The 23,814-nt window shown below is 53.4% G+C and overlaps 1 protein-coding gene across 6 annotated transcripts in view; it reads right to left on the bottom strand.

The window, feature by feature from the left end:
• Window positions 1-23,814, bottom strand: part of MTMR14 (myotubularin related protein 14) — a 41,968-nt gene that overhangs the window by 14,926 nt on the left and 3,228 nt on the right. For 3 of the 6 annotated variants that reach the window (XM_016187786.2, XM_016187785.2, XM_060180763.1), the window contains exons 3-10: window positions 18,632-18,740; window positions 13,501-13,576; window positions 13,202-13,265; window positions 11,132-11,254; window positions 9,618-9,691; window positions 5,669-5,739; window positions 4,191-4,265; window positions 34-100 (exon numbers count right to left, since the gene is read on the bottom strand). In XM_016187786.2, coding sequence (XP_016043272.1) covers window positions 34-100; window positions 4,191-4,265; window positions 5,669-5,739; window positions 9,618-9,691; window positions 11,132-11,254; window positions 13,202-13,265; window positions 13,501-13,576; window positions 18,632-18,740 — 659 coding nt within the window. Of the gene's footprint in view, window positions 1-33; window positions 101-4,190; window positions 4,266-5,668; window positions 5,740-9,617; window positions 9,692-11,131; window positions 11,255-13,201; window positions 13,266-13,500; window positions 13,577-18,631; window positions 18,741-23,814 lie in introns of those variants that run through there. The other 3 variants (XM_007522271.3, XM_007522270.3, XM_060180764.1) reach the window with 2 other exon arrangements.

A 23,814-nucleotide genomic window follows, 5' to 3' on the forward strand; every position in this document is an offset into this window, starting at 1 on the left:
GGCGGTTGGGGATGGGGGCCAAGACCGACTCACCATCGCTGCTGACTATGGAGAGTAGGAGCTTCAGGTAGTTTTGTGTTTGCTGCACCAGGTCCCAACTCTGTGAGAGAAGATGGTTAAAAGGGATCCAGAAATAGACACTTCACTCAGACTGGGGATGTGGCATTTGAAAGAAAAAAAAAAAAAAGCTGAGAGTTATTCTGGGATATCAGATCTAGTTATTCTGATTCTACCCAAGGCTCATGGTCATGAGCTCAAGGTTCAAAACTCAGATGATCTGAGACTCGAACCCTCCCTCTGTGAGAACCTCTCCTCTAACCGGAGGTGTGTGGGAGCGAGGGAGAGAAAGGGAAAGGCCCTGGCAGCAGCCAGAAGCCATGGCCACAATCAGCCCTGGGCTCCCAGTATGTTGCCAGGGGCCTGCGGAGCAAACCCAGGCCGGAGCCATGAGCTCCTTCACCCCCTCACAGAAGCCAAGGGAAGCATCTGCCTCATCCCCATATCCCACTGCTCTCTGCTCTTCGATGCATGTGTTTAGCTTTTGAAAAATAATAATGCAGTCCTTGGCAGACATCTTTCTCAGCACGAGAGGCTCATGGGGTAGGACAGGCCAGGGCAAACGCCTCCACCCTAGCCTGGCTCAAGTGGCAGCCCTGAGGATACGGGGACTCCTGGGGAGGGGCTAGCCCGTCCCACACGCCCTTCCCAGCGGGCAGCCTGTGACCAGGGCTTCAGAGAGAGGTTCCCAGGGGCAGGGCATGCCCGGCACCTGTGATTGGAGTGGTTTTCCCGGGAATTGAAGACAGGCTTATATGCCTGACCCTCCACTGGCCCCTGGAGAGTCCTGACCCACTTTCGGCAGCTCCAGCGGCAGCCGCGGAAGCGCTGTGCTAATTAAGTCATTACCCAGGGAAGGAGCACAGGGGTCTCCGGGCTCGACCGGCTCATCGCACGCTGCTAACATGTTTGCTGGGAGCCAGAGGGGAAGGCAGTGCCGGGCAAGGGAGCCCAGTCAGCAGGCTAAGTTCCTTTCCTTTGTTGCCCATCATCTCCAGGGCCTCAGCGCTCCGGGATGAGTTTTTTAGGTAGAAAAAGTAAAGCAGAGAGAGACATAGACGGCAGATCCCACAGCACCAAAGCATCCCTCAAACGCCTTGGAGGCTGGGCTTGAACCTGGGCCAGGCACAGGGCACCATGCATACTCCACAGTGAGCTGCTCTGCCAGCCCTGCAGAGCTCACACCGTCATCTGCCAGCACGTCTCTGCCATCAGAGGGAGCGTCCAGGAGCTGCCCTGGAAACCAAGGTTTCTGCCTCTCCTCCTCGGTGCTCCTCAGGGCCACCTCTGGGTGCAGAGCTCAGCATATGTCCCCACTTGTGCTCCTGGGCCTGGACCAGTGCTCTCCCTCGGGCCAGCAAACTCCTACTCACCCGCTACGGGCCCAGCTCAGTGAGCCAGCCATTCATCTGTGGCCACACAGTCCCCTTCTCTAGACTGAGTCCCTGGAGGGTAAAGACCACTCTGCCAGCTCTGTAACTCCAAGGCTCAGTGTGTGTGGCCCTGCAATGCCCGGTGATGGGCCGGGCAAGCTGTAGAAGCAGGTACTGGAGGGGGGTCGGGATAAGCCCAGGCCTGAGGGCTGGTGGCTATGTCAGTGAGCAGAGCACGCAGGGCGAGTCCTGGTGGAGGGACTGGGGGCTACAGCCAGTCCCAGTCCCAGAGGGGCAGCTCAAGCTGGCCACGGCTGCACCAAGGGACACCTATTGAAAGGTGACGTGGGTGGGGAGCCCCAAGTGAGACAGGCCCCACACTGGCCAGCAGAGCAGACGTGGGCTGAGGGCAGGCAGGGCCCACAGCTGGACAGAAGGGGGCTGAGCAGAGGCCGGGCCGCCCTCCCGAGTGGCACCAAGGTCCACGCTCAAGCTACCGGGCAGCGTCCCACTGCCTCGTGGCCACACAGCGGCTGGTGTTCAGCTCAGGGGACCCTTCACCGCACACGTGACCTTCCTGCTCCGGGTCCACCTGGGTGTTGCCACCAGGATTCCTTCTGGAGCTCAGTGCAGCACTACAAATGCACTATCCCGGCAGCCTTTTCTCCCTTTTTTAGATTTCCTTTGACAGGATAAAGAAATTGAAAGGGGAGGGGAGGCAGAGAGGGAGAGAGACACCTGCAGCCCTGCTCCGGCGCTCCTGAAGCTTTCTCCCTGCAGGCGGGGAGCAGCACCTTGAACCCGGGTCCTTATGGTAACAGACTGCAGTTCACCTAGCTGCACCCTCAGGCTTATTTTTTCACTCAGTTACAGTGAGACAGAGACACCAAAGCACCAGAGCTTCCTCCAGTACCACAAGAGCCCACCAAGTGGTGCCAGGGGCTCAAGCCTGGCTGTACACACGGCAAGGCAGGTGCCCGCCGCTGAGCTCCTCTCCCACCCCCAGGACATTTTCCCACCGGGATCATAGCTGTGCCTCGCTCACCACCATTCTCAACTCCAGATAGAGGGAGGTCACCGCTCAAGACTAGAGGCTTAGAGAGGATCGGAGCAGGGTGGAACCTAGCTGCAGGCCCCCCTCTACAAGGCAGGACTCCTTACGCGGGACTCCCTCCTGAACAGACAAGAGACCCTGCAGCCGTCCAGTTGCACTGGATGGTGACAAAGCAGGTTCGGGCCCCAGAGGAAAGCTTGGAGCCAGGGGGATATGAAGGGGCCTAGGACTTGAGACTGGGAACAGCCCAGCCTGACCCCCGCAGGCTCTGGGCACTATGAGCAGCCCACCTGTTCCCTCTCTCTTGGAAAGCCTTATGGGGCCCCAAGGGCCACTCTGGCTCCTCAGCTGTAAGCTGGGTGGTCAGGCTCACTCGAGAGCATAAGACCCTGCTGTCTGGAGCCAGGCCCAGGGGGAGGGGAACTCGGCCTTTCAACCAGCCTCTCAGAGCTGGAGACCCCCAGGCTGAGACGCTCAACTTGGGGAAACAGCAGCGCAGAGGAGCAGCAAGACTCCCGGAGCTCACTGGCTCAGACTTTTTTTTTTGCCCTAGGGTTATCGCTGGGACTCAGTGCCTGCACTACAAATCCACTGCTCCCAGAGGCCATTTTTTCCATTTTGCTGCCCTTGTTGTTATTGTTACCACTGCAATTGTTATTGAATAGGACAGAGAGAAATCAAGAGGGGAGGGGAAGACAGAGAACGGGACAGAAAGACACCCACAAACCCGCTTCACCACTTATGAAGCGACCCCCCCTCTGCAGGTGGGGAGCCGGGTGCTTGAACCAGGATCCTTAGGCCAGTCCTTTAACTTTGCGCCACGTGCGCTTAACTCACTGTGCTTTTTTTTTTTAATCAATTAATTTTTGCCTCTAGGGTTATCGCTGGGGTCCGGTGCCTGCATTGCAAATCGACTGCTCCTGGAGGCTATTTTTCCCCTTTTGTTGCCCTTGTTTACTCCATCTAGTTTCTATGGGGTTGTGGGCAGTGCTTGTCTTAGAGCTAAGTCTTCCAGCCATCCTGGCCCATGGGAGACCCCACGCAGAGCTGCCCAGGGTCGAAGGATGCAGAGAGAGGGGCTGCTAGTGGGTGCCTTCCTGGAAGGCACCCTGAAGGTCACACAGATGGGGTGGGTGGGGGTAGACACTGCTGAAGGGACCTCTGGATGGAGCCCTGATAAAGTTTCTCAAATGAGATGAGGTCAGACAACAGCACACACAGTGACGGGGAAGACTGTCGGGGGCTTTAGCTGTGGCCTGGAGCCGGGTCAGCACAACAGTGCTCCTGCAAGCGTCAACCCGGCTTTGACCTAGCACGTTATGATTGGGCCCTCCTCAATCGCTATCGAACAGGCCATGGCCGGTGCGCCGCTATGTTCCATCGCTGGGGAGCCAGAGACGACCCGAACTGCCCCTGCGGCTCCAGACAGACTATGACCCACATAGTCAACGACTGCCACCTCTCCAGATTCAAAGGAGGTCTCGAGGCTTTGCATCAGGCTCAACCTGATGCTGTTGACTGGCTACGGAAGAAGGGCAAACGCTAGAAGAAGAACCAGTGCTCCAGAAAGAGAGCCCCCTGGTGGCCACAAAGCCGGAGGGGGGTGAGAGTGAGCTGGCAGAGCAGGCAGAACAGACCCTCCTTCACTGGGCCGTGAGGAGGGTGGGTTCCAGCCGGGGGTCCCCTGTGGGCCTCAGGCAGCTCACCTGATACCGGCTCCAGTCGATGTTCAGAGAGCAGGTCAGGAAGTCAGGGATGCTCAGCGGGGCATCGACGTAGTCCTGGGGACAGAGACATCCAAGAGATGCAGGTGGTCACCAGAGGGCCAGAGACCACAAGGCTCTCAAGTGGTGGCTGCAGCAGGTGGGTGGCACTGCCCATAGGGCAGGTGCTGGTGCTGGTGCCAGCGGGGGTGCAGCTCTATTCACTCCTGTTGGCCAAGCCAGGCCCTCACTTGTGTGATCTCAGCACTCCAGCCGACTGGCCTTCTCTACAGACGGTGGGGAAGGAGCAGAGTGGGGGCGCGTCTGGTCACGCACACATACTACCAAGCACAAGGACTGTTGTATGCTTTACATTGGGTTGTTCTAGCTCTCCCCCTGCCAAGAAAATTGGATCAGTCCTGCTAGTTTCGGGCCCACTTGGCCCCACCCCAAGGAACCCCGAGAGAGTTCCAGAGTTCCAGAGTTCGAGAGTGCTTGGCGCCGTCGCAGGGGAAAGAGGCAACAGAGTTTTGTTTGGTGATTAGTTTGGGTTAGTTTATGAATCGTTGTTCCTGAATAAAGAAATACAGCTTCCCTGCCTAGCCGTATGTCTCTGGTCGTCTCTGTTACCCACCCGTGAAGCTAGCCCGGCCAGCTAGAGCCTCCGAATATTAACAACAAATGGCGCCCAACACCAAGCACAAGGACCCAGAGTCAAGCCCCTGCTCCCCACTTGCAGAGAGGAAGCTTCACGAGTGAAGCAGGGCTGCAGGTGTCTCTCTCTCCCTTTCTACCTCTTCCCTTGCCTTTCAGTTTCTTTCTGTCCTATCAACTAAAATAGAAAAAATAGCTGCTAGGAGCAGTGAATTGATGTCAGAACCAAGCCTCAGCGATAATCCCGGTGGTGGGTGAGAGAGAGAGAGAGAGAGACAGAGAGAGAGAGAGAGGAAGGAATAGGGGAGACACTTCTACAATGGAGTTTCCACCAATACCACAGCACTCTCCTCTGGCTCCAGGGCTTGAACCTCGGCCATGTGTTCTGCCATCAGAGGTCTCCCCCCAAGAAGTGGGAGCTTAACAAAGCGTCACAGGGACCCATCCTGCTTGCAGGCGCAGTCTCCAGCCAGGCACTGAGTCTGGCTGCCGCGGGATGAGCCCGCAGGATGAGCCGGCCCTTGGCTCCGCTGGCTGAGGATGCACAGCGCCGCCCTGCGGCACATGGAGGGCGTCCTAAGACTAGGGATGCTTCCTACCCTCTCCCTGAAAACGCCTTATAACGAAGGAAGAAATAGTGTAGAGTGGGTGTGCAAGGTGAGAAGTGAAATGAGTAAAAATATAAGGGAGAGATTCCTAAGACTTGCCGGGGGAAGAGGAGAGAGAGGGAAAGCCTGGCTGTCTCCCCCACCCAGAGACCCCCAGCTGCTCTGTCTGGTCCCTCTGTACAGAGAACCAAGGGCCCAGTGGCGAGGTCCTGCTCCTACCTGCTTCCAGTTAAAAATGAGCCCTTCTGCCATGTAGTCCCGGTCCTTATATTCCTTGAAAAATTCACAGCCTGCAAGAAAAAAGCAGGTTCTAAGGGTCCCCATCCCAGATGGTCCCCTGGGCCTCAGCACTGCTGTGGCCACACTGGTTCTCCAGGGAAGGCCTCTGGAGCCCCTGCCACTGGGAGGGCATGGGGAGCCCGGGGCCAGCCTCCAGGCTTCACTCATTGGTGCCTTCCTGATTGGTGACCTGCCCACCTCAGGCCTCGTGGTGCTTTTCCTCTGCCTCACTGGTCCCTCTCCCTCACTTTGGTCCCCCATGTCCCTGCACAAGGTGGGGGGCGGCCACTAGAGCCCCAGCTGTCCCCTCTCAGAGCACCTTCTCTCCCTCACCAACCTTGTGGCTTTCTGAGAGGCCCATCCCATCACATACAGAGGGCCCAGGGACAGGGCTCGAAACATGACAGAGGCCCAGGAGACACGTCACCAACAAAGCTGGCCAAGAAGAACTCATCTGTCACTGCCTGGGGACCTATAAGGACCTCCACCGTTAAGCCCTCAGGAACAGGCTCAGGCAGGAGAGAGAGTGGGGCTCCGGCAGCTCCCCAGGTCCCCACCCAGCTCCAGGGCTGCCGAGCTTCTGAGCCTTGCTTTCCTCCTCTGTGAAGGCCATCTGCAGGTGAGGCTGGGTAATTCCTCCTGGTCACCTCTGCTTGGCCCTCATGCCTCAGCTCAGAGAGCAGCCCAGCCACGAGCCGCGCCCCTCCTGTCACAGGGTCGGGGGATACTCAGGAGGAGCTTCTCGGGGCTCCTCAAGCAGGACCAGCCTCCACTCTGGAGGCTCAGGGCCCTGGCCACTCATCCACGCCTAGTGATGGCTCCTGGACACAAACACTGCCTGCACCCTACGGACGTGGACCTTGGGACTCTTCAGCAACTCCTGGGCTAAGTTTCTGAGAGGTCACCACAGGGGAGAGAGGACAGGTTCCTTTGAGAGAACGGTCTGGAGACCCAGCCCTGTGGGGTGGCCTTGGTTCCTCGCCGCCCTGCACTTCTGCACCCTAATCCCTCAAGCCAGGAAAACATCCTCAGCTCTCACACTTGAGCCTATTCTCAGTGCCTGAGTGGGACAAAGCAGGAATGTAACTAGCAGGCGGACACCAATTACCTCTGAGAGCCCGTGAAGCTGTTTCCCCAGACTTGCCTGTGAAAATCAACACTGCGGCCCATGACGCAGACAGCTCTGTCTGATGAGGAACTGTTCTAGTGCAATTAAAGTAGGCCAGGGACCTGGGGCAACGCTGCTGTCCATTACCTGGACAGGCTATGGGAGCCCTTGAGAGGCGAGAGGAAGGGGATGAGCCAGGCTCACTCACTCAAGGAGGAAAAAGGTCAGATCCTTTCTATTCTGGGGCCAGAACCCTCATTTTCAAGGGCCAGGACAAGCCTGAGTCTGGCAGGGAAAAGCGGTACCATCATGGTTCTGTCTGTGTTCCTAAGGGGGCTCAGTCAGAGACCCAGAAGCAGTAGTGGACTGCCTTCCATTCCTTGGCTTGGCTAATGGCAACTTGGAGCTAAGTTTATCAAAAAGTACCGTTCCCTCTGTCAGGATGGAGTGACCCTGAGTTCTGATTTTTACTGCCGCCTCCTACTCTGGCCAACACACATAGCTGTCAGTTGGAGTCACCCAATCTGGGGAACACACTCACAGGTCCCCTCTCTCCCTTCTGCCACTTCTCCCGTTCCTAGTTGTGGTTGTACCATGAAGGTCTGTTATCCAGGTTAGTGTCCTGAGCAATTCTTCAGAGCAAGAGTTTAAGCATGTTTCTGCAACTATGTGACATGTTCACTCCACTGAAAGACACTATCATTTTCATGATCATGGTTCTGACTAAGGAAAACAGTTTCCAGGCTTTGCAAGTAAAAATAAGTAACACATTGGGAGTCGGGGGTAGCGCAGCGGGTTAGGCACACGTGGTGCAAAGTGCAACGACCGGCATAAGGATCCCGGTTCGAGCCCCCCCTCTCCCCACTTGCAGGGGAGTCGTTCCACAGGCGGTGAAGGAGGTCGACCTGCAGGTGTTTATCTTTCTCTCATCTTCTCTTTCTCTCTGTCCTAACAACAACAACATCAATACCAACAATAACTATAGCAACAATAAAAAAACAAGGGCAACAAAAGGGAAAATAAATTTAAAAAAAAATAGGTAACACGTGAACAAACTCTGGCCCCAGGTCAGCTGGATTCCAGTCTAATGGATAAGAGGTCAAAAGGTGTCAGCTTTTTGGGAGACTTGCAACAAGCTGTCGAACTGTGGCAGAGAAGAGACTGCTCTGGAACAGTGCTGTTCAAGCTTGAGGCAAGACCATCTCTCTAAACCAAGCCCCACCCAGAACCGAAAGATAAAGGATGAGAAGTCTGTCTCCTCAGAGATGCCTCTCCTGTGAGAATGGAGCCAGGTCTGACAGCCGTCCCCACCCCCCACCCCCTCGACCCAGTGTGGACACCCCAGCTTCCCCAAGAGACTGCTCTGGTGCTGTCAAGCCCATGGCATAGTCACCAGGTTCTGCATCTGTTCCAAGTGGCTTTTGGGGACAAGGACTGTTCACTGAGCTGTCAGGGACGGTATAAAGTACCCATCACTGTTCTCTCACGCTCAGTGGGCTGAAGGACTTATTCAAGGACACAGTGGAGAGCGGGGCCTGGTGCCTGGGCCACACAGCAGCAACGCTAAGCTGGTGGAGAAGACGGGAGAGATTCTGGCGGTGCCAGGCTCTCAGGGTACCGGCATGAGTACGACTGGTGCCACTAGCAGGTTCCCTTCTCCCTGCCAGGTGCTAGACGAACTTGCACTTTTAACGAGAAAGCCCCTGACCAGACCACAGCCCGCCCTCGCTGTCGGCTGTGTGGCTACAAGAGCTGGGACTCGGCACAGGTCTGCAGGCAGAAGCTGGTGCTGCAGGAGGGTCAGGAAGTCTCAAGGAGAAGGCACACTTGCTGCTTGTCTACGGTCTCCTGCCGGGGCCAGGGCTCTCCAGCCTCCCTTGTTGAACAGCAGGCAGTGTCACAAGGTTTAAATACTACCGTCAGGGGATGGGTGGTGGCGCACCTGGTTGAGCGCTCACATTACAGTGCACAAGGGCCCGGGTTTGAGCCCCCTGTTCCCACCTGCAGGGGGAAAGCTTTGCAAGTGGTGAAGCAGGACTGCAGGTATGTCTCTGTCTCTCTCTCTCCCTCTCTATCCCCCCCTTCCCTCTTGGTTTCTGGCTGTCTCTATCCAATAAATCAATAAAAGTAATTAAATTAAAAAAAATGTTACCATCTGGGCCAACACGGCTTTAGACCCAGTACGGAGAAGCCAGCCCTGCCATGGGACACACACACACACACACACACACACACAGATGCGGGTCTGTGGACAGAGCTCTGTAGCATGGTGAGGCAGCCATGGGCAACTGGGGACAGGGCAGTGATGCTCTGCCACTGGGGTGGCCAAACCTGGCACGGCTCCAGGACAGTGCCACCAGCACAAGAGGGCCTCACGGAGGCTCACGTCATAGCATCACTGCACACAGTGTATGCCACCGTTTCACCTGCATACGGCACTTTGATGCAGGTGAGCTCAGCTTTGCCACAAAGCTCTGAGCCGAGCTGAGCCCTACTGAGGTCCCTGAGATCTGAGAAGGTGCGAGGCTCAGGGCGTTGAGGTGACTCACGCAAGGAGCCCTGGAGAGTCCCTGGACCCTGACAGGACGCTGATTGGCCCTGGGTGTGAGGGTCTGAGATGGGGACTCCAGGATCCTACACTGACTGCCACTCTTCTCCCGGGAAGCTCCAGGGACACTGGCGTCCTCGGGTGTGGAGGCCTGGGGTGGGGGTAGGGTGTTCCCACAGGCCCCCGGCCCTGGGAAGCCAGTCCCTGGGCTAGAGCCTGAATGGGCTTCCTACCTGGATACGGGACAGAGAGAAGAGTGAAGTCGGCATAGCGCTGGGCTTTGTCCACCTTCTCGGAGGAGGTTACACTACAAGACAGGACACAATTCGTCATGGCATCACAACACACACAGTCACCCCCTCAGCAGACTTCACCTCCGAACCCCTGAGCACTCAGACTTCTCTGCCCCAGCCCGACTTGCCGAAAGAGAGAGGCTGCCTTCCCTCCTCCCTGATGCTGAACAGATGACCAGAACCTCAGGTCAACCAACAGCCTTGCACGCAAACTCACAAATGATGGCAGCACAGCCATGCTGAGGCAGAGCTGGGAGGACATGAGAGTGCTGAGGAACAGACACTGTCCACAAGGGCCTGTAAGAGCCTCGAGTCTGTGTGTCACCCACCGTCTGTGGGAGACACTCCCCAGCAGCGTGGAAAACAGTGCCTGAGAGGGGACTTGGGAGGTTCTGACAGGTGGGGGGGGGGGAGCGAGGACTGTTCAGTATCTGCAGACAGCTTGGCCATAACAGCTTCTAAGAAACCTCTTAGGGTGCTGGGCAGTAGCACAGCGGGCTAAGCACATATGGCGTGAAGCACAAGGACTGACACAAGGATCCTGGTTCAAGCTCCCCGCTCCGACCTGCAGGGGGCGGAGATCACTTCACAAACAGTGAAGGTCTGCAGATATCTTTCTCTCCCCTTCTGTCTTCCCCTCCTCTCTCAATCTCTCTCTGTCCTATCTAACAACAACAGCAACAACAACAAGGGCAACAAAAATGGGGAAAACGGCCTCCAGGAGCAGTGGATTTGCAGTGCAGGCACTGAGCTCCAGCGATAACTCTGGAGGTAGAAAATAAAAAAAAAGAAAACTTTTATGTTAATAGAAAGTGTTAAAAAAAAAAAAGTAGTGGCCCAGGAGGTGGCACCATGACTAAGGCACTAGACTGTCAAGCATGAGGTCCTGAGTTCGATCCCAGCAGCACATGTACCAGAGTGATGTCTGGTTCTTTCTCTCCTCCTGTCTCTCATGAATAAATAAATAAATTCTTAAAAAAAAAAAAAAGTATATGTATGCCTACATGCACACACAAACACACACACTGATGTATTTGGAAAAACTATGATTAGATCAACTAAATCATATTCCATTCAATTTTTTGTCTTATTTATCAAAATTTGGTCCAGATGAGTCTGTATGCGGGCACTGGTGTAAAGCCTGGGTATGTGCTGCTTTCTGAAAGTGAGCTGCATCTCCCAGACATGGCAGAGCTGACAAGAGTGAGGGGGAGGCAGGATGGCGTCTAAGAGGAGACGCCGCAGGGCCCTGGGTAGAGACTTGGCTCCCTCGGCCTCTAGCTGGATAACCTCAAGCGAGTGCTTAGCCTCTGAGCTCCCATTTCTCGCCGGAGGAGCCGGCCTGCCAGGAGATGCCGTGGCAACACCAGACAGCCCTCAGTGAGGCCGGGCACGTGGGGTCCTAGGGCTGCAGTGAGCATAGGCTCTGCCCACCTAACGGCAACCAGACTTACTTCACGCCAAACTTCACCTTCTTATTCTCCACCATGAGGTCACAGATGTACTTGACGGACAGGTATCGGAGCAGCTTGATGTCATAGCCTCTCACCTTGTCGAAAAGATGCGTGTCGGAACTCCTGAAAACAGAGCACGGGCAGGCTGCACGGCTGTTCATCCCGAGAGGCCTGGCATGTGGGGCACAGGCTCCAGAGAGCAGAGGTGTCAGTGGCAAAGACTCTGCTTTCTCCAGATGCTGCAGGGAGGCAGCAAGGATCCACCTATTCTGCTTGGGGAAGGTGACTTTCTTTTTTTTTGCCTCCAAGGTTATATTGCTGGGGCTCGGTGCCAGCACTACGAATCCACTGCTCCTGGAGGCCATTTTTCCCATTTTGTTGACCTTGTTGTTGTGCTTATTGTAGTTGTTATTGTTGTCATAGCTGATGTTGTTGGACAGAACAGAAATTGAGAGAGATGGGGAAGACAGAAAGGGGAAAAGAAAGACACATGCAGACCTGCTTCACCGCTTGTGAAGCGACCCCCTGGCAGGTGGGGAGCTGGGGGACTCGAACCTGGATCCTTATGCTGGCCCTTGCGCTTTGCATCATGTGCACTTCACCCGCTGTGCTACCGCCCAGCACCTGGAAGGTGACTTTCTAAGAAATTAACCCCTACCCCGCTTTCTGGGGCACAACTCAGAGAGGAGCAATTTGCAAACTTGAGTTGGCTTTCTGGCTGTTTGACATTAAGCCAGAGGCCTCAAGATAATCCGAAGTTCTAAAAAGCAGTGAGCTGGAGGCCAACAAGAGCCTTTGAGCTTCCATGAGTTTATCTATTCCACTTTCGGCCATGTTTAGCCACATGACTTGCTATTTGTGTGACAGCTTCAAATTCTTGTTGGGAGGCAGACTTTGTGGAGCATGTGATGAAGCGACTGAAATGTTGGCACGTCAGTCCCCTCTCCTTTGCAGGCAGCTAGAGCAAAGCGGGAGATACAATTCTCCTAGTCCCCAGACTGTCTTCTGATCAGTCACCCAGATACAGGCCGAGTGAGACAGACAGTCCCCACAATGCTCATTGTCCCCAGGGTCTGCTGCGGAGCTGGCCGGGCCGAGGCAGAAGCCACCAGGCTGGGGGAAGAGCCGAGCCGAACCAGGGCACTGCGCGGTGCCTTCACACACCCTGCTGGTCCTACGAGGGCGCCCCAGAGATGCTCTGCCTGCTACACTCCCAGCAGAGGAGCCTGTCCCCGGTATTCTGCAGTGCTTCTGTTTGCAAACATTTGGAAAGGAAGCCGGAAGAGTAAGAGGCTACCTAACCCTTTGCCCCTTACAGGGAGTGGGGTTTCCACACTTGCTTGTGTGAGCTCTGAGGCAGCCGGTCACTCAGCTCTGGGGACTGTCCCTTGCTCAGCCTGGGCTGCAGCAATAGTTGCATGGGGACACCTGGCAGGCTGGTGGCTGCTCTCTGGTGATTGTGCTTGAAGACGCACAGGTCCCTGGGCCTGGACTCAGCTATGTGCTTCCGGGAACCCTGGAAGGCGGACATTCTCTCTGGGACCCTGATGTGCAGCCCAGAGAGACTGCTCAGGAGGCATTCAGGGGCACCGGCGGTGACGTGAATCTGCAGACATGCGCACCTGACTTCCAGGGGGTGGACCTGACTCACTGGGTGGACCCGTGAGGAATGACCCCATTGTTTTTTTTTTTTTTTTTTTTTTTTAATTTAAGAAAGGATTAATTAACAAAACCATAGGGTAGGAGGGGTACAACTCCACACAATTCCCACCGCCCAATCTCCATATCCCACCCCCTCCCCCGATAGCTTTCCCACTCTATCCCTCTGGGAGCATGGACCCAGGGTCATTGAGGGTTGCAGAAGGTAGAAGGTCTGGCTTCTGTAATTGCTTCCTCGCTGAACATGGGCGTTGACTGGTCGGTCCATACTCCCATTCTGCCTCTCTCTTTCCCTAGTAGGATGGGTCTCTGGGGAAGCTGAGCTCCAGGACACATTGGTGGTGGAATGACCCCATTGTATGAAAACGCACCCTCCTATCCCATTCAGACCCACAGCTACCCAGTACTTACCGGAGAGCACAGTCCTCCTCCGTGACGTCTTCTGCATCTGCCCAGGCATCATCTACACCCCCTGCTGGAGAAAGTGGTCACTGGCTCTGAGGCTGGTAGCACGGGGTCCTCTTGGGGCCTCAGACCAGCCTTCCCACCCACTGACCCCACCCCGGTTACCCAGCAGGATAGCTTCCTGTGCCTGCCACCTCCTGGTTCTGAGCATGGGTTCATGACTGGAAGGCAGCTTTGTTGTCCCTGTGCACCCACCCCTACCCGCTCTACTCTCTACACCGTACTGATGGCGTCCCAGCACTCACCTGAGAAGATGTAGTTGTAGCCAGTGCGTCCGTACAGCTCACCCCAGCCGGCCAGCGTGGCCGACCTGCAAATGTGCTGGAGAGAAACATCTGTGAGCGTCAAGTCCCCCACCAGGTATAACTGAGATATAACATGCAAATGTGAGGTGTGTAGTGTGACACAACTCAGCCCCTCCACCCCGACTCTTCATGCTAGGTCTGTCTCTCTGGAGGGGAAAACCATTCAGACGCACTTTGCCGGCAACTGAAGTTGACAGGGTCGTCTGATTCACCATAGCCTACTGTACGAAAAGAACATCAGTGAAAACCACACTGGACAGGCGAGCCCCAGAAAGCGCTTTCTGAGCATAGATGAAGGAGCAACGGAGACTTGTTCTTGGAGGCCAGGAAAACGGGCCTATGCACAGCCAGCATCCGGCCCTAGGAAACCTGCCACCTTCAGCACCCACAAGGCGACCTGCCAGGCTGCCGGCATGGGCAGCTGGAAGTGGAGTGCGGTGCACGGCGCAGGGGCATGGGCTCCTGCAGTGTTGCACATGGGCGCAAGGCGGGGCCATGTGTCTTGCAGGAGGTGGCAGGAAGAGGGGGTTTGACCTCCACCCACCCGCCTCAGCAGCCTGGGTGCTGGGGACTGTTCAGCAAGGCTGAGCTAGCTACCCTTGTGGCAGACCACCAGTATCTAGGCTTTAAAAAAATGAAATGACAGCAGCCTGGGAGGCGGCACAGTGGCCAGAATGTTCAGCCCGAAAGGTGAAGTCCTGAGCCTCATCCTCGATCCCTGCCAGAGTGATACTCTGACTCCTTCCCTCTCCCTTTCCTCCCTCATTTTAATACTTAAAAAAGAAAAAAAAAAACCCAGGGAGTAGGGCAGTAGCGCAGCGGGTTAAGTGCATGTGGCACCAAGCGCAAGGATCCCGGTTCGAGCCTCTAGCTCCCCACCTGCAGGGGAGTCGCTTCACAAGCAGTGAAGCAGGTCTGCAGGTGTCTGTCTTTCTTTCCCCCCTATCTTTCCCTCCTCTCTCCATTTCTCTGTCCTGTCCAACAACATCATCAATAACCACAACAATGTTAAACAACAAGGGCAACAAAAGGGAAAATTAAAACAAAAAAGTCAGGTGGTAGCGCAGTAGGTTAAGCGCATGTGGCACGAAGTGCAAGGACCTGCATAAGGATCCCAGTTTGAGCCCCTGGCTGCCCACCTGCAGAGGAGTGGCTTCACAGGCAGTGAAGCAGGTCTACAGGTGTCTATCTTACTCTCCCCTGTCTCCCTCTGCTCTCTCAATTTCTCTCTGTCCTATCCAACAATGACGACATCAATAACAACAACTACAACAATACAAAAAAAGGGCAACAAAAGAGAATATTTTAAAAAATAATAATAAAGATTTTTTAAAGTTGTTTTTGTTTTTCTTTTTTTTTAAATATTTATTTATTTATTCCCTTTTGTTGCCCTTGTTGTCTTATTGTTGTAGTTATTGTTGTTGTCGTTGTTGGATAGGATAGAGAGAAATGGAGAGAGGAGGGGAAGACAGAGAGGAGGAGAGAAAGATAGACACCTGCAGACCTGCTTCACCTCCTGTGAAGCGACTCCCCTGCAGGTGGGGAGCCAAGGTTCGAACCGGGATCCTTAAGCCGGTCCTTGTGCTTTGTGCCACCTGCGCTTAACCCACTGCGCTACAGCCCGACTCCCAATAAAAAAGATTTTATAAAAATCTGTATTTTCTCTCTTCTTTACCATGGAAATAGAGAATATTCTCAAGTATATTCATATGTATGTAGATACTATGTATACATACTTGATACATTCAAATATTTGGTATGCACTGCATATAAATATACCTGACACATCCCGCCTGTGAATATATTAGGTATATGTCCATATCTGAGATATATGAAGGTTGTATGCATGTATCTGAAAGCTCACATTCATAAACAATAGAGTTAGTCTGCTTAGGCCAGGAGTCCCAGGACCTTGCTAGGCTTCCACCAGCCTTCCCTGAGCCTGCTCTCATCCCAGCACTGAGGGGGCCCCTGCCGGCACCCCTTCTCTCCAGGCTGCTGCTCTCTCCCTGCCACCTGGCCCCAGCTCTCTGACCATGAATACTGAGACCATTTCCTGAGTTCTCCAGGCTCAGACACCTCTTCCTGACTCCAGTTCTTCTCTGGGGCCCCTTTTATTACTGTTCCTTCCTGGTAACTGGTGTGGCCAGGTCTGGAACTACAGAAGCAGAGGAGGCTGGAGCCAAAGCAGCCTCTACCTCCTAACACCTGCTCCCTCGCCTCTGACTCCTGCTTGCACCTTCAGTGTAGGGTGTGTGCGCGCGCGCACACGCGCACGCAGCAGGGCTCACAAATGCTTAAGTTTCACCGCTCCCAGGTCATTTTCCATTTAGTCACAGTGTACCAGAGCTACTCCGATGCTGGGTTCTAACCCAGGCTGCAAGCATGACATGGCAGAAGCATGACATGGCAGAAGCTCTGAGTGACAACTGCAAGTGACCTCATTCTGCACTGCGGCTACAGCTCCGTAGGGCTGGCACTGACGCTGGGGGGGGGGGGTGTTTGACCTCTGCTCCCTTTATCTTCAGGAGAAACAAAGGGAGCTTGTTCCAGCTCGAGCCTTCGAGGGACTGGATGTGTCAGGGTCAGGGGAGAAAGTGGCAGGAGGACATGGCACCTGTATCTGCCTGATGTAACGCTTTAACACGTTTTCCCCTTTTCTTGCCCTTGTTGTTTATCGTTGCTGTTCCCCTTGTTCCTGTTGCCACTGCTGTCATTGTTGGAGAGAACAGAGAGAGAATTGAGAGAGGAGGGGAAGAGAGGGGGGAGAGAAAGACAGACACCTGTAGACTTACTTCATCACTTGTGAATCGACTCCCCTGCAGGTGGGGACCCGGGGGCTTGAACTGGGATCTTTACACTGGTCCTTATGCTTCACACCATGTGTGCTTAACCCGCTGCACTACTGCCCGGCCCGTTTTAACACATTTTAATACTACAACTTATTACTCAGGGTTTTCAATTATGTAGAAGCGTATACAATGATGTAGACTTTAAAAAGCGGTCGGCTGTTGTACCTTCTCGCAGCTTGATAGACAGACATAGAGCACATCTCCATCAGGCTGCTCCACTTCCAGCACTTAAGGGAAACAAAAGGCCCCTGAGTAAAGTCGTGTGTAGTGAAAGGATCTCTACATTGCTGCAGCTACAGGATGCAAACCGACACAAACGCTTGGCTCCTCAGCTGAACAGCCACACCAAACTGGGCTCTGAAGGAAGCAGGAAGCGTGCTTCTTAGCACATGCCTCCTTCCTGCCCTGGCAGAACAGGCACCTTGGGCAGTCCTGATAGTAAACTGCCAACGCTGCCCTGCTGTGTGCCACTTGGCTGAGGACGAGCTCCCTCACTGCCTTCCCCTCTGAGGGTGAGGACTTGGGCTGCAACTCCACACAGGCCCTCACTGCTCTGGCCTAGAGCCTGCCCCAAGAAGCCGGCGGGCACTTTAAGGAGCAGGGGACAACGTCAGACACCTCTGCACTCCAAGGGGTCAGTGCAGATAGGAAAGGACAGACGATCCAGCACAATCAGAATAAAGCAGATGCACATAGGCCTTAATAGCATGTATGCTTGCTGAGTGGGCGAAGCTGAGGGGAATGAAGTGGGACCGCACTGCCTGGAAGAGATAGCCAGAGCCTCTGCCCCGAGGCCAGCTGGCAGGGCTCTTTCCTCACAAGCCTGTCCAGTCTGTAGGGGCCAAAATCTGGCCTGCAGTACCCCACTACGCTAAGTCGCTGAGAGGGGCTTCTCCCAAACACATTCAGGGACGATCCTTCTCACGGTCTGCAGACTAGTCAGCAACACCAGCGCTGACAGGGTTCCACAGACACCCTGCAACGGGCCTTTCTCAGAGCCACTACAGGGTCAGTGCACACGCACCGCCAACAGCAGAGCCTGCAAAGCAGGGCGAGGCCGGGTCTGGGTTGCACAGCGATCACTCTTCACAGAAAATGCCTTGGGTAGTGTACTGTTACTAGCCACCCCACCCAGAGCAGTTCAGCTCTGGTTTCAGGTGGTGTGGGGGACTGAATCTGAATCTGGGACCCCAGAGTTTGAGGCACAAAAGTCTTTTTCAGAACCATTAGGCTATCACCCCCATCAACAAACTTTTTCTTTTTTAAAAAATTATATTCATTTATATTCATTTATTTTCCCTTTTGTTGCCCTTGTTTAATTGTTGTGGTTATTACTGTTGTTGTTATTGATGTCATCGTTGTTAGATGGGACAGAGAGAAATGGAGAGAGGAGGGGAAGACAGAGGGGGAGAGAGACAGACACCTGCAGACCTGCTTCACCGCTTGTGAAGCGACTCCCCTGCAGGTGGGGAGCCAGGGGCTCGAACCGGGATCCTTACACTGGTCGTTGCACTTTAACCTGCTGCGCCACCGCCCGGCCCCCAACAAACTCTTTAACTGAAGTAACATTTTACTGTCACAGAAGATGCTCTGGGAACACTGGTTTGAACACTTCCTGTGCACTTTCTAGGAATCAGCACAGTGCTCTACAGAGCAGTTTCCTGTGAACTGGAGTTCTAATAGCTTCTTTCCTTCCAGGAATGTAATTTCCCAAAGGAAAAGAGAAACAGTTTTGAGCTGCTCCATGCCTGGGGCTGCACTGCCATCCAGACTGTTCCCTAAACTGATGTGCACTATGTCTAGCCACACAAACAAACAGCTGCTAAACACTTGGTGAGTTAGGTGAATCAAAGAGGGACACTGCATTAACTCTCGGGGCCAGTCTACACTAAAGCCTCTGATAGAAGCACAGCCCTTCCCACAGACAGAGGAGCAAGCCGAGGCTGTGCAGAGGCAGGAGGGCGGCACTGAACGCAGGCCGTCTGGCAGTAGAACACAGGGCGGGTGCTCTGGCGTCAGCAGTCCTTGCCCATCTCAGCTTGGGCCTGAAGACGCGGCACTGGTCTGTCTGTCTAGTCTGCTTTCCACAACACCGGGCACCTGAAGCCCACCTGTTTCTTAGCTGGCAAATGCCAAGACAAAGAGCCCTGTGCATTGCATTATGTCACTTCCCCAGAAGCGGGTCTGAGGGAGTTTCTGGCTGCGTGGCATGGTCTCACCTTGCCCTTGAAAAGGATCACGGGACAGACAAAGCGGCCTCTGCACCTGGCCATCTTGCTGCGGTAGATGAGGTCTTGCAACTTGCTCACCTGCACAGTGCTCTGGAACCTGCCGCAAGGGAGACAGGGAGGTCAGATGGGGATGGCTGGGCAGCGGCAGCGAGCACTTGAATGTAAACTCTAGACTGTGACTAGATTCAGTTTCTCAGGGAAAGAAGAGGTGCAGTGGCTAAGCTGTCAGCAGCTCAGGCACGAGGCCCTGAGCTGGATCCCGGGCATCACATGTGCCAGTGATACCCTGGTTCTCTTTCTCCCCCCCCCCCATTAATAAATAAAATTGTTAAAGACTTAATTATTCTGATTTCAAAATCAAGACAAATGAAGAGACATATGAAATACAGAAACACACAGAGCTGGCTGAGTACACTGACTAGGTTATGCCGAGGGTGTTCAGTTTCTCACTCAGAGTGAAATAAACCATGTGGCCTCTCTGGGCCTCACTGCCTGCGACTGCCATTCCGTGATCTGAGGGAGGCGGCTAATAAGGTTCAAAAGTTGCATGTGACCACAAGCCGGTGCTATCCCACCAACACCCCAAGTGCGGGCGACTTCATTTATGCACTGCAGATGCAGTGGGTGTTTTTCTGTTTGTTTTGTTGCAAACTGAAGGTTTGTGGCAATCCAGCGCGTAGCCCGTCTATCAGCGCCTTTTTCTCCTCGCATGCCCTGGCTTCATGCTTGTCATGTTTGATTACGGGGCATATTTGAGGAATAATGTGATTGTACACTTAACAGGTTGTAATGCAAACTTTTTATATAAATGCCAGAAGTCAGACCCAGGACTCCATACATGTGAGCATATGCTCTACCACTGACCCATATCCCTGACTCCTAGACAGAACTTATTTGCACTGAAAAACCAAACAAACAAACCACCACAGATTTGCTCTGCTATGATGTCTTCCTTACGATGGTCTGGAATATAACCAGCCACATCTCCGAGAGGTGCCTATATCTTTTTTTTTTTCCTCCAGGGTTATCACTGGGGCTTGGTGCCTGTACTATGAATCTACTGCTCCTGGAGACTATTTTTCCCCTTTTTGTTGCCCTTGTTTGTCATCATTATTATTATTGTTGTTGTTGTTATTGCTGTCGTTGTTGTTGGCTAGGACAGAGAGAAATGGAGAGGGGAGGGGAAGACAGAGAGGGGGAGAGAAATACAGACACCTGCAGACCTGCTTCACCGCTCCTGCAGGTGGGGATCCGGGGGCTGATCCTTGTGCTTTGTGCCATGTGCGCTTAACCCACTGCGCTATGGCCTGGCCCCAGGTGCCTGTATCTTGTAACAGTTTGTGTATCCAGTGGGACAGGGGGTGCTGGGGCAAACTTAGAGGAAGAAAAGCTAAATCTGTGGCATTCAAACGCACAGCAGCTAACACAGCAGGTTGGGTCCGGATACACCCCGCCCAGCCCTGCGGGTTTAGTCAAGCAATTTCTAGGCCTGAAGGAGGAGTCAGTGGGCTCCAGCAAGTCACGTTTGTACCAAATCAACAGGCTCCTAAACTAAGGGATAAAATACACCTACTCTGACAGGCTGACCTGCTATCAGCTCCCCTCATAGGGTAGTCAAAGGTTAGAGCTGCAAGCACAGAGAAAGAGGCGGCAACCACCCCAGGTCTGCAGAGTCTGGTGGAAGAGAGGGAAGACACTCAGGTGCCTCCTGGGAAAGGCTGGGCTTCCCGGTCAAGTGCTACAGGGCATCTGAGGCCTCCACACCCTGGGGCTTCTAGGGACCTGCTGTCACTGCTTCTCTCAGACGCTTTTCAGAAAGACCGAGGTCAGACTCCCAGGCTACTGTGTTATCTTTTCAAGGACACCTGGACACCATCAGGGTCTTTTCAGAACATAGCTGAATTCTGAGGTGCCTTCCCAGCTGTAGTCTCAAGACACAGTCATTAGAAATATAAAACAATCCTGGGGGGGAGGCAGCTTCTTGCATCCAAGTTAAAAGGCATCTTTTCAAGTAAAAAACAGGGCCAATAGTGTAAGAATTGTGAAAGGAGAACAAGGGTTAAATAAAGGTTAAAAACACTTCCAGGGGGAGTCAGGTGGTAGCGCAGTAGGTTAAGCGCACGTGGCCTGGAGCTCAAGGACCAGCAGTTCGAGCCCCCGGCTCTCCACCTACAAGGGGGTTGCTTCAAAGGTGGTGAAGCAGGACTGCAGGTGTCTTATCTTTCTCTCCCCCCTTCGGTCTCCCCCCCCCCCTTCTGTCCTATCTAACAAAAAAAACAAGGGCAACAAAAGGAAAAATAAAAACTAAAAAAGGGAAAAAAGATATAACTTAATATAGTTAAAAAAACACTTTGAGTCGAGTGGGGGGGCACACCTGGTACAGCATACGTGTTATCACACACAAGGACCCAGGTTCAAGCCCCTAGCCCCGACCTGCAGGGGGGGGAATCTTCATGAGTGGTGAAGCAGGGCTGCAGGTGTCTTTCTATCTCCCCCTGCCTTCTCAATTTCTCTCTCTATCCAAAAAAAATGAATAAATACACATCTCAAGTCTGATTTAAGATGTCAGCTTTGTAAAGAAAATCATTATTTTTCTGAAGGAAGGACAGGTGGTGAGTCTGTGGTGACTGGGTGCCTCTCAGAGATGACTGTGGACAAAAGGGCACCTCAACAAAGAGAAACTGCCTTCCCACTGGGGTTTCCAAGCCCAGGACAAGCGATGGTCACAGCTTCCAACAGCAGTCCTGAAGGCGCACACATGCTCCCAGGTCGGTCCTGCTATCTGACCAACTCTGCAGGGTGAGAAGGAGAGCAGGCCTGTGTTCCCCTCTGAGGGGTCTGGGCGGTCTTAATGCAGAGGCAAACAGACCTTTTCTGGTTGGCCCAGCAGTGGTTTATTCTCCCAGTTCCTGTATTCAAAGAGCCCATTTGGTTTCTGTCCTCCGTAGTTCCTGTTTTTATTCTTATGATCTCTTGGTCTTGAGAGCTTCTCCTCACAGTGCCGAGCACTGGTCCTGGAGAGGCAGATATGTCGGCTTGTGACACACACACTGCATCTTGGTAAGGTGCTGCCAGGTGGGGACATTTCTTTCAGATATTTAGTTGAGTTGTTTCATTGGATTTTACTTTTGATGAAAATTGCTTACAAAGAAACCATATTGGGCAGAGGCAGATAGCATAATGGTTATGCAAAAAGACTCATGCCTGAGGCTCCCAGGTCCAAGGTTCAATACCCTGTACCACCATAAGCAGGGCTCTGGTAAAAGGGGAAAAGAAAACCATATTCAATTTTTTCAAATGCTATAAAATGCAGAATTTTTTGCAGCCTGAGAAGTGGTGCAGTGGATGAGGTGCTGGACCCTCAAACAGGAGGCACTCAGCACTGCATGTGCTGGGCAGTGGTGCTCTGCTTCTCCTTTTCAACCTCTCTCTCTCTCTCATTACCAAAATAAGCAGGGATCCCGGGAGAAGTCAGAGTGGCTAGAAGGTCGGGCTTGGGAGGTCCAGAGTTCAGCCGCCAGCACTGCATGTGCCAGAGCGGTGCTCTGGTTCCCCTCAGATGTAATAAATACATCTTTTAAGAAACAAAGAACAGGGGCCTGGTGGTAGTGCAGCAGGTTAAGTGCACATGGAGCAAAGCACAAGCACTGGTGTAAGGATCCTAGAGCAGGAAATTCTAACTCAGAAGACCTGGGAGAAGTATTAGAATGTTGTTTTTTCTTTATGTGTGTTTCTTTGTTGGTTGGTTGGTTGGATTTTCTTTTTAAGACTTATTTCATAGGAGCTGGGCAGTAGCGCAGCAGGTTAAGTGCACATAGCACAAAGCGCAAGGGCCGGCGTAAGGATCCCGGTTCGAGCCCCTGGCTCCCCACAAGCGGTGAAGCAGGTGTCTCTCTTTCTCTCCCCGTCTCTGTCTTCCCCTCCTCTGTCCATTTCTCTCTGTCCTGTCCATCAACAATAGCTATAACAATAACAATGACAACAATAATACTACAACGAGCACAACAACAAGGGCAACAAAATGGGAAAAGTGTCCAAGTCCCAGTGATAACTCTGGAGGCAAGAAAAAAAAAGAGAAAGAGAGACTTATTTCATATGAGAGACAGAAAGTTCCATGTAGGAGAAAAAAAGGAGTCAGAGCACTGCTCTGGTGTGTGTGGCCTGGGACTGAAACAGGAACCTCAGGCTCTGGATCCTGTGCAGTACTAGCCCAGCTAGACCGCCCCTCTGAGCCCGCAGACGTGAATGCTAATGAGTATTAAGGGAAAACTACTAGTACACCCAAGTCCACACTCCTTGGTCTAATGACCAAGACCCTCTGCAAGCTGGTCCCAGAGGGCAAGTCAAGGAAACCTCAGCTCAACCCTCCAACTCCAACGGCTCAGTCCCCAAACACTCAGCCTAGGGCAGAAGTAGCTATCCCCGCCCCCCCCCCCCCCCCGTCCCCCCCCACCCCCGCCCTGCCCTCTCACAGTGATGGCTTCTCAAGTCCACAGGCAGGTGAATCACAGGGACAGCTTACTGGGCTGTGACTTTGATTTGGGCTCTGGAGCCTGAGGTCCTGAGTCTAGCCAGTTCCTGAGTGTAAAGATGGCGATGCCTTGAGCAACAAAGGCATGCTGCACATTCCGGCACAACTACGTGGCGTGCGCAGCGTTTCATCCTGCGGTCAGACAGTGCTGCCAGCAGCTATGGGATTCCTTTCAAATCATCAGCAAGCAGGAGGAGAGACTTCGAAACCAGCATAAAGCTATTTCCTGATTGCTTATTAGCGTCAAACAGTTCTTACCACTTACTAGCTCTGGCTGCATCCTGTGGCAGTGGTTATATCCACTCTGGTCCTGGCTGCAGCCCCTCAGAAAGCACTCAGACCTTGGGAGGCTCCCACCAGGGGCAGCTCATTGCCGATTCTGACAACCAACAGGTTTGGCTCATTAGTCCCATTTGCCATCAAGGGCTGCACACAAAGCTACTTTTTTTTTTTTTGCCTCCAGGGTTATTGCTGGGGCTCGGTGCCTGCACTATGAATCCACTGCTCCTAGAGGCCATTTTTCCCATTTTGTTGCCCTTGTTGCTGCACTTGTTGTAGTTATTATTGTTATTGTTGTCATAGCTGTTGTTGTTGTTGGATATGACAGAGAGAAATCAAGAGAGGAGAAGACAGAGAGGAA

This window comes from Erinaceus europaeus, chromosome 21 (assembly GCF_950295315.1).
Source record: "Erinaceus europaeus chromosome 21, mEriEur2.1, whole genome shotgun sequence".
NCBI lineage: Eukaryota > Metazoa > Chordata > Mammalia > Eulipotyphla > Erinaceidae > Erinaceus > Erinaceus europaeus.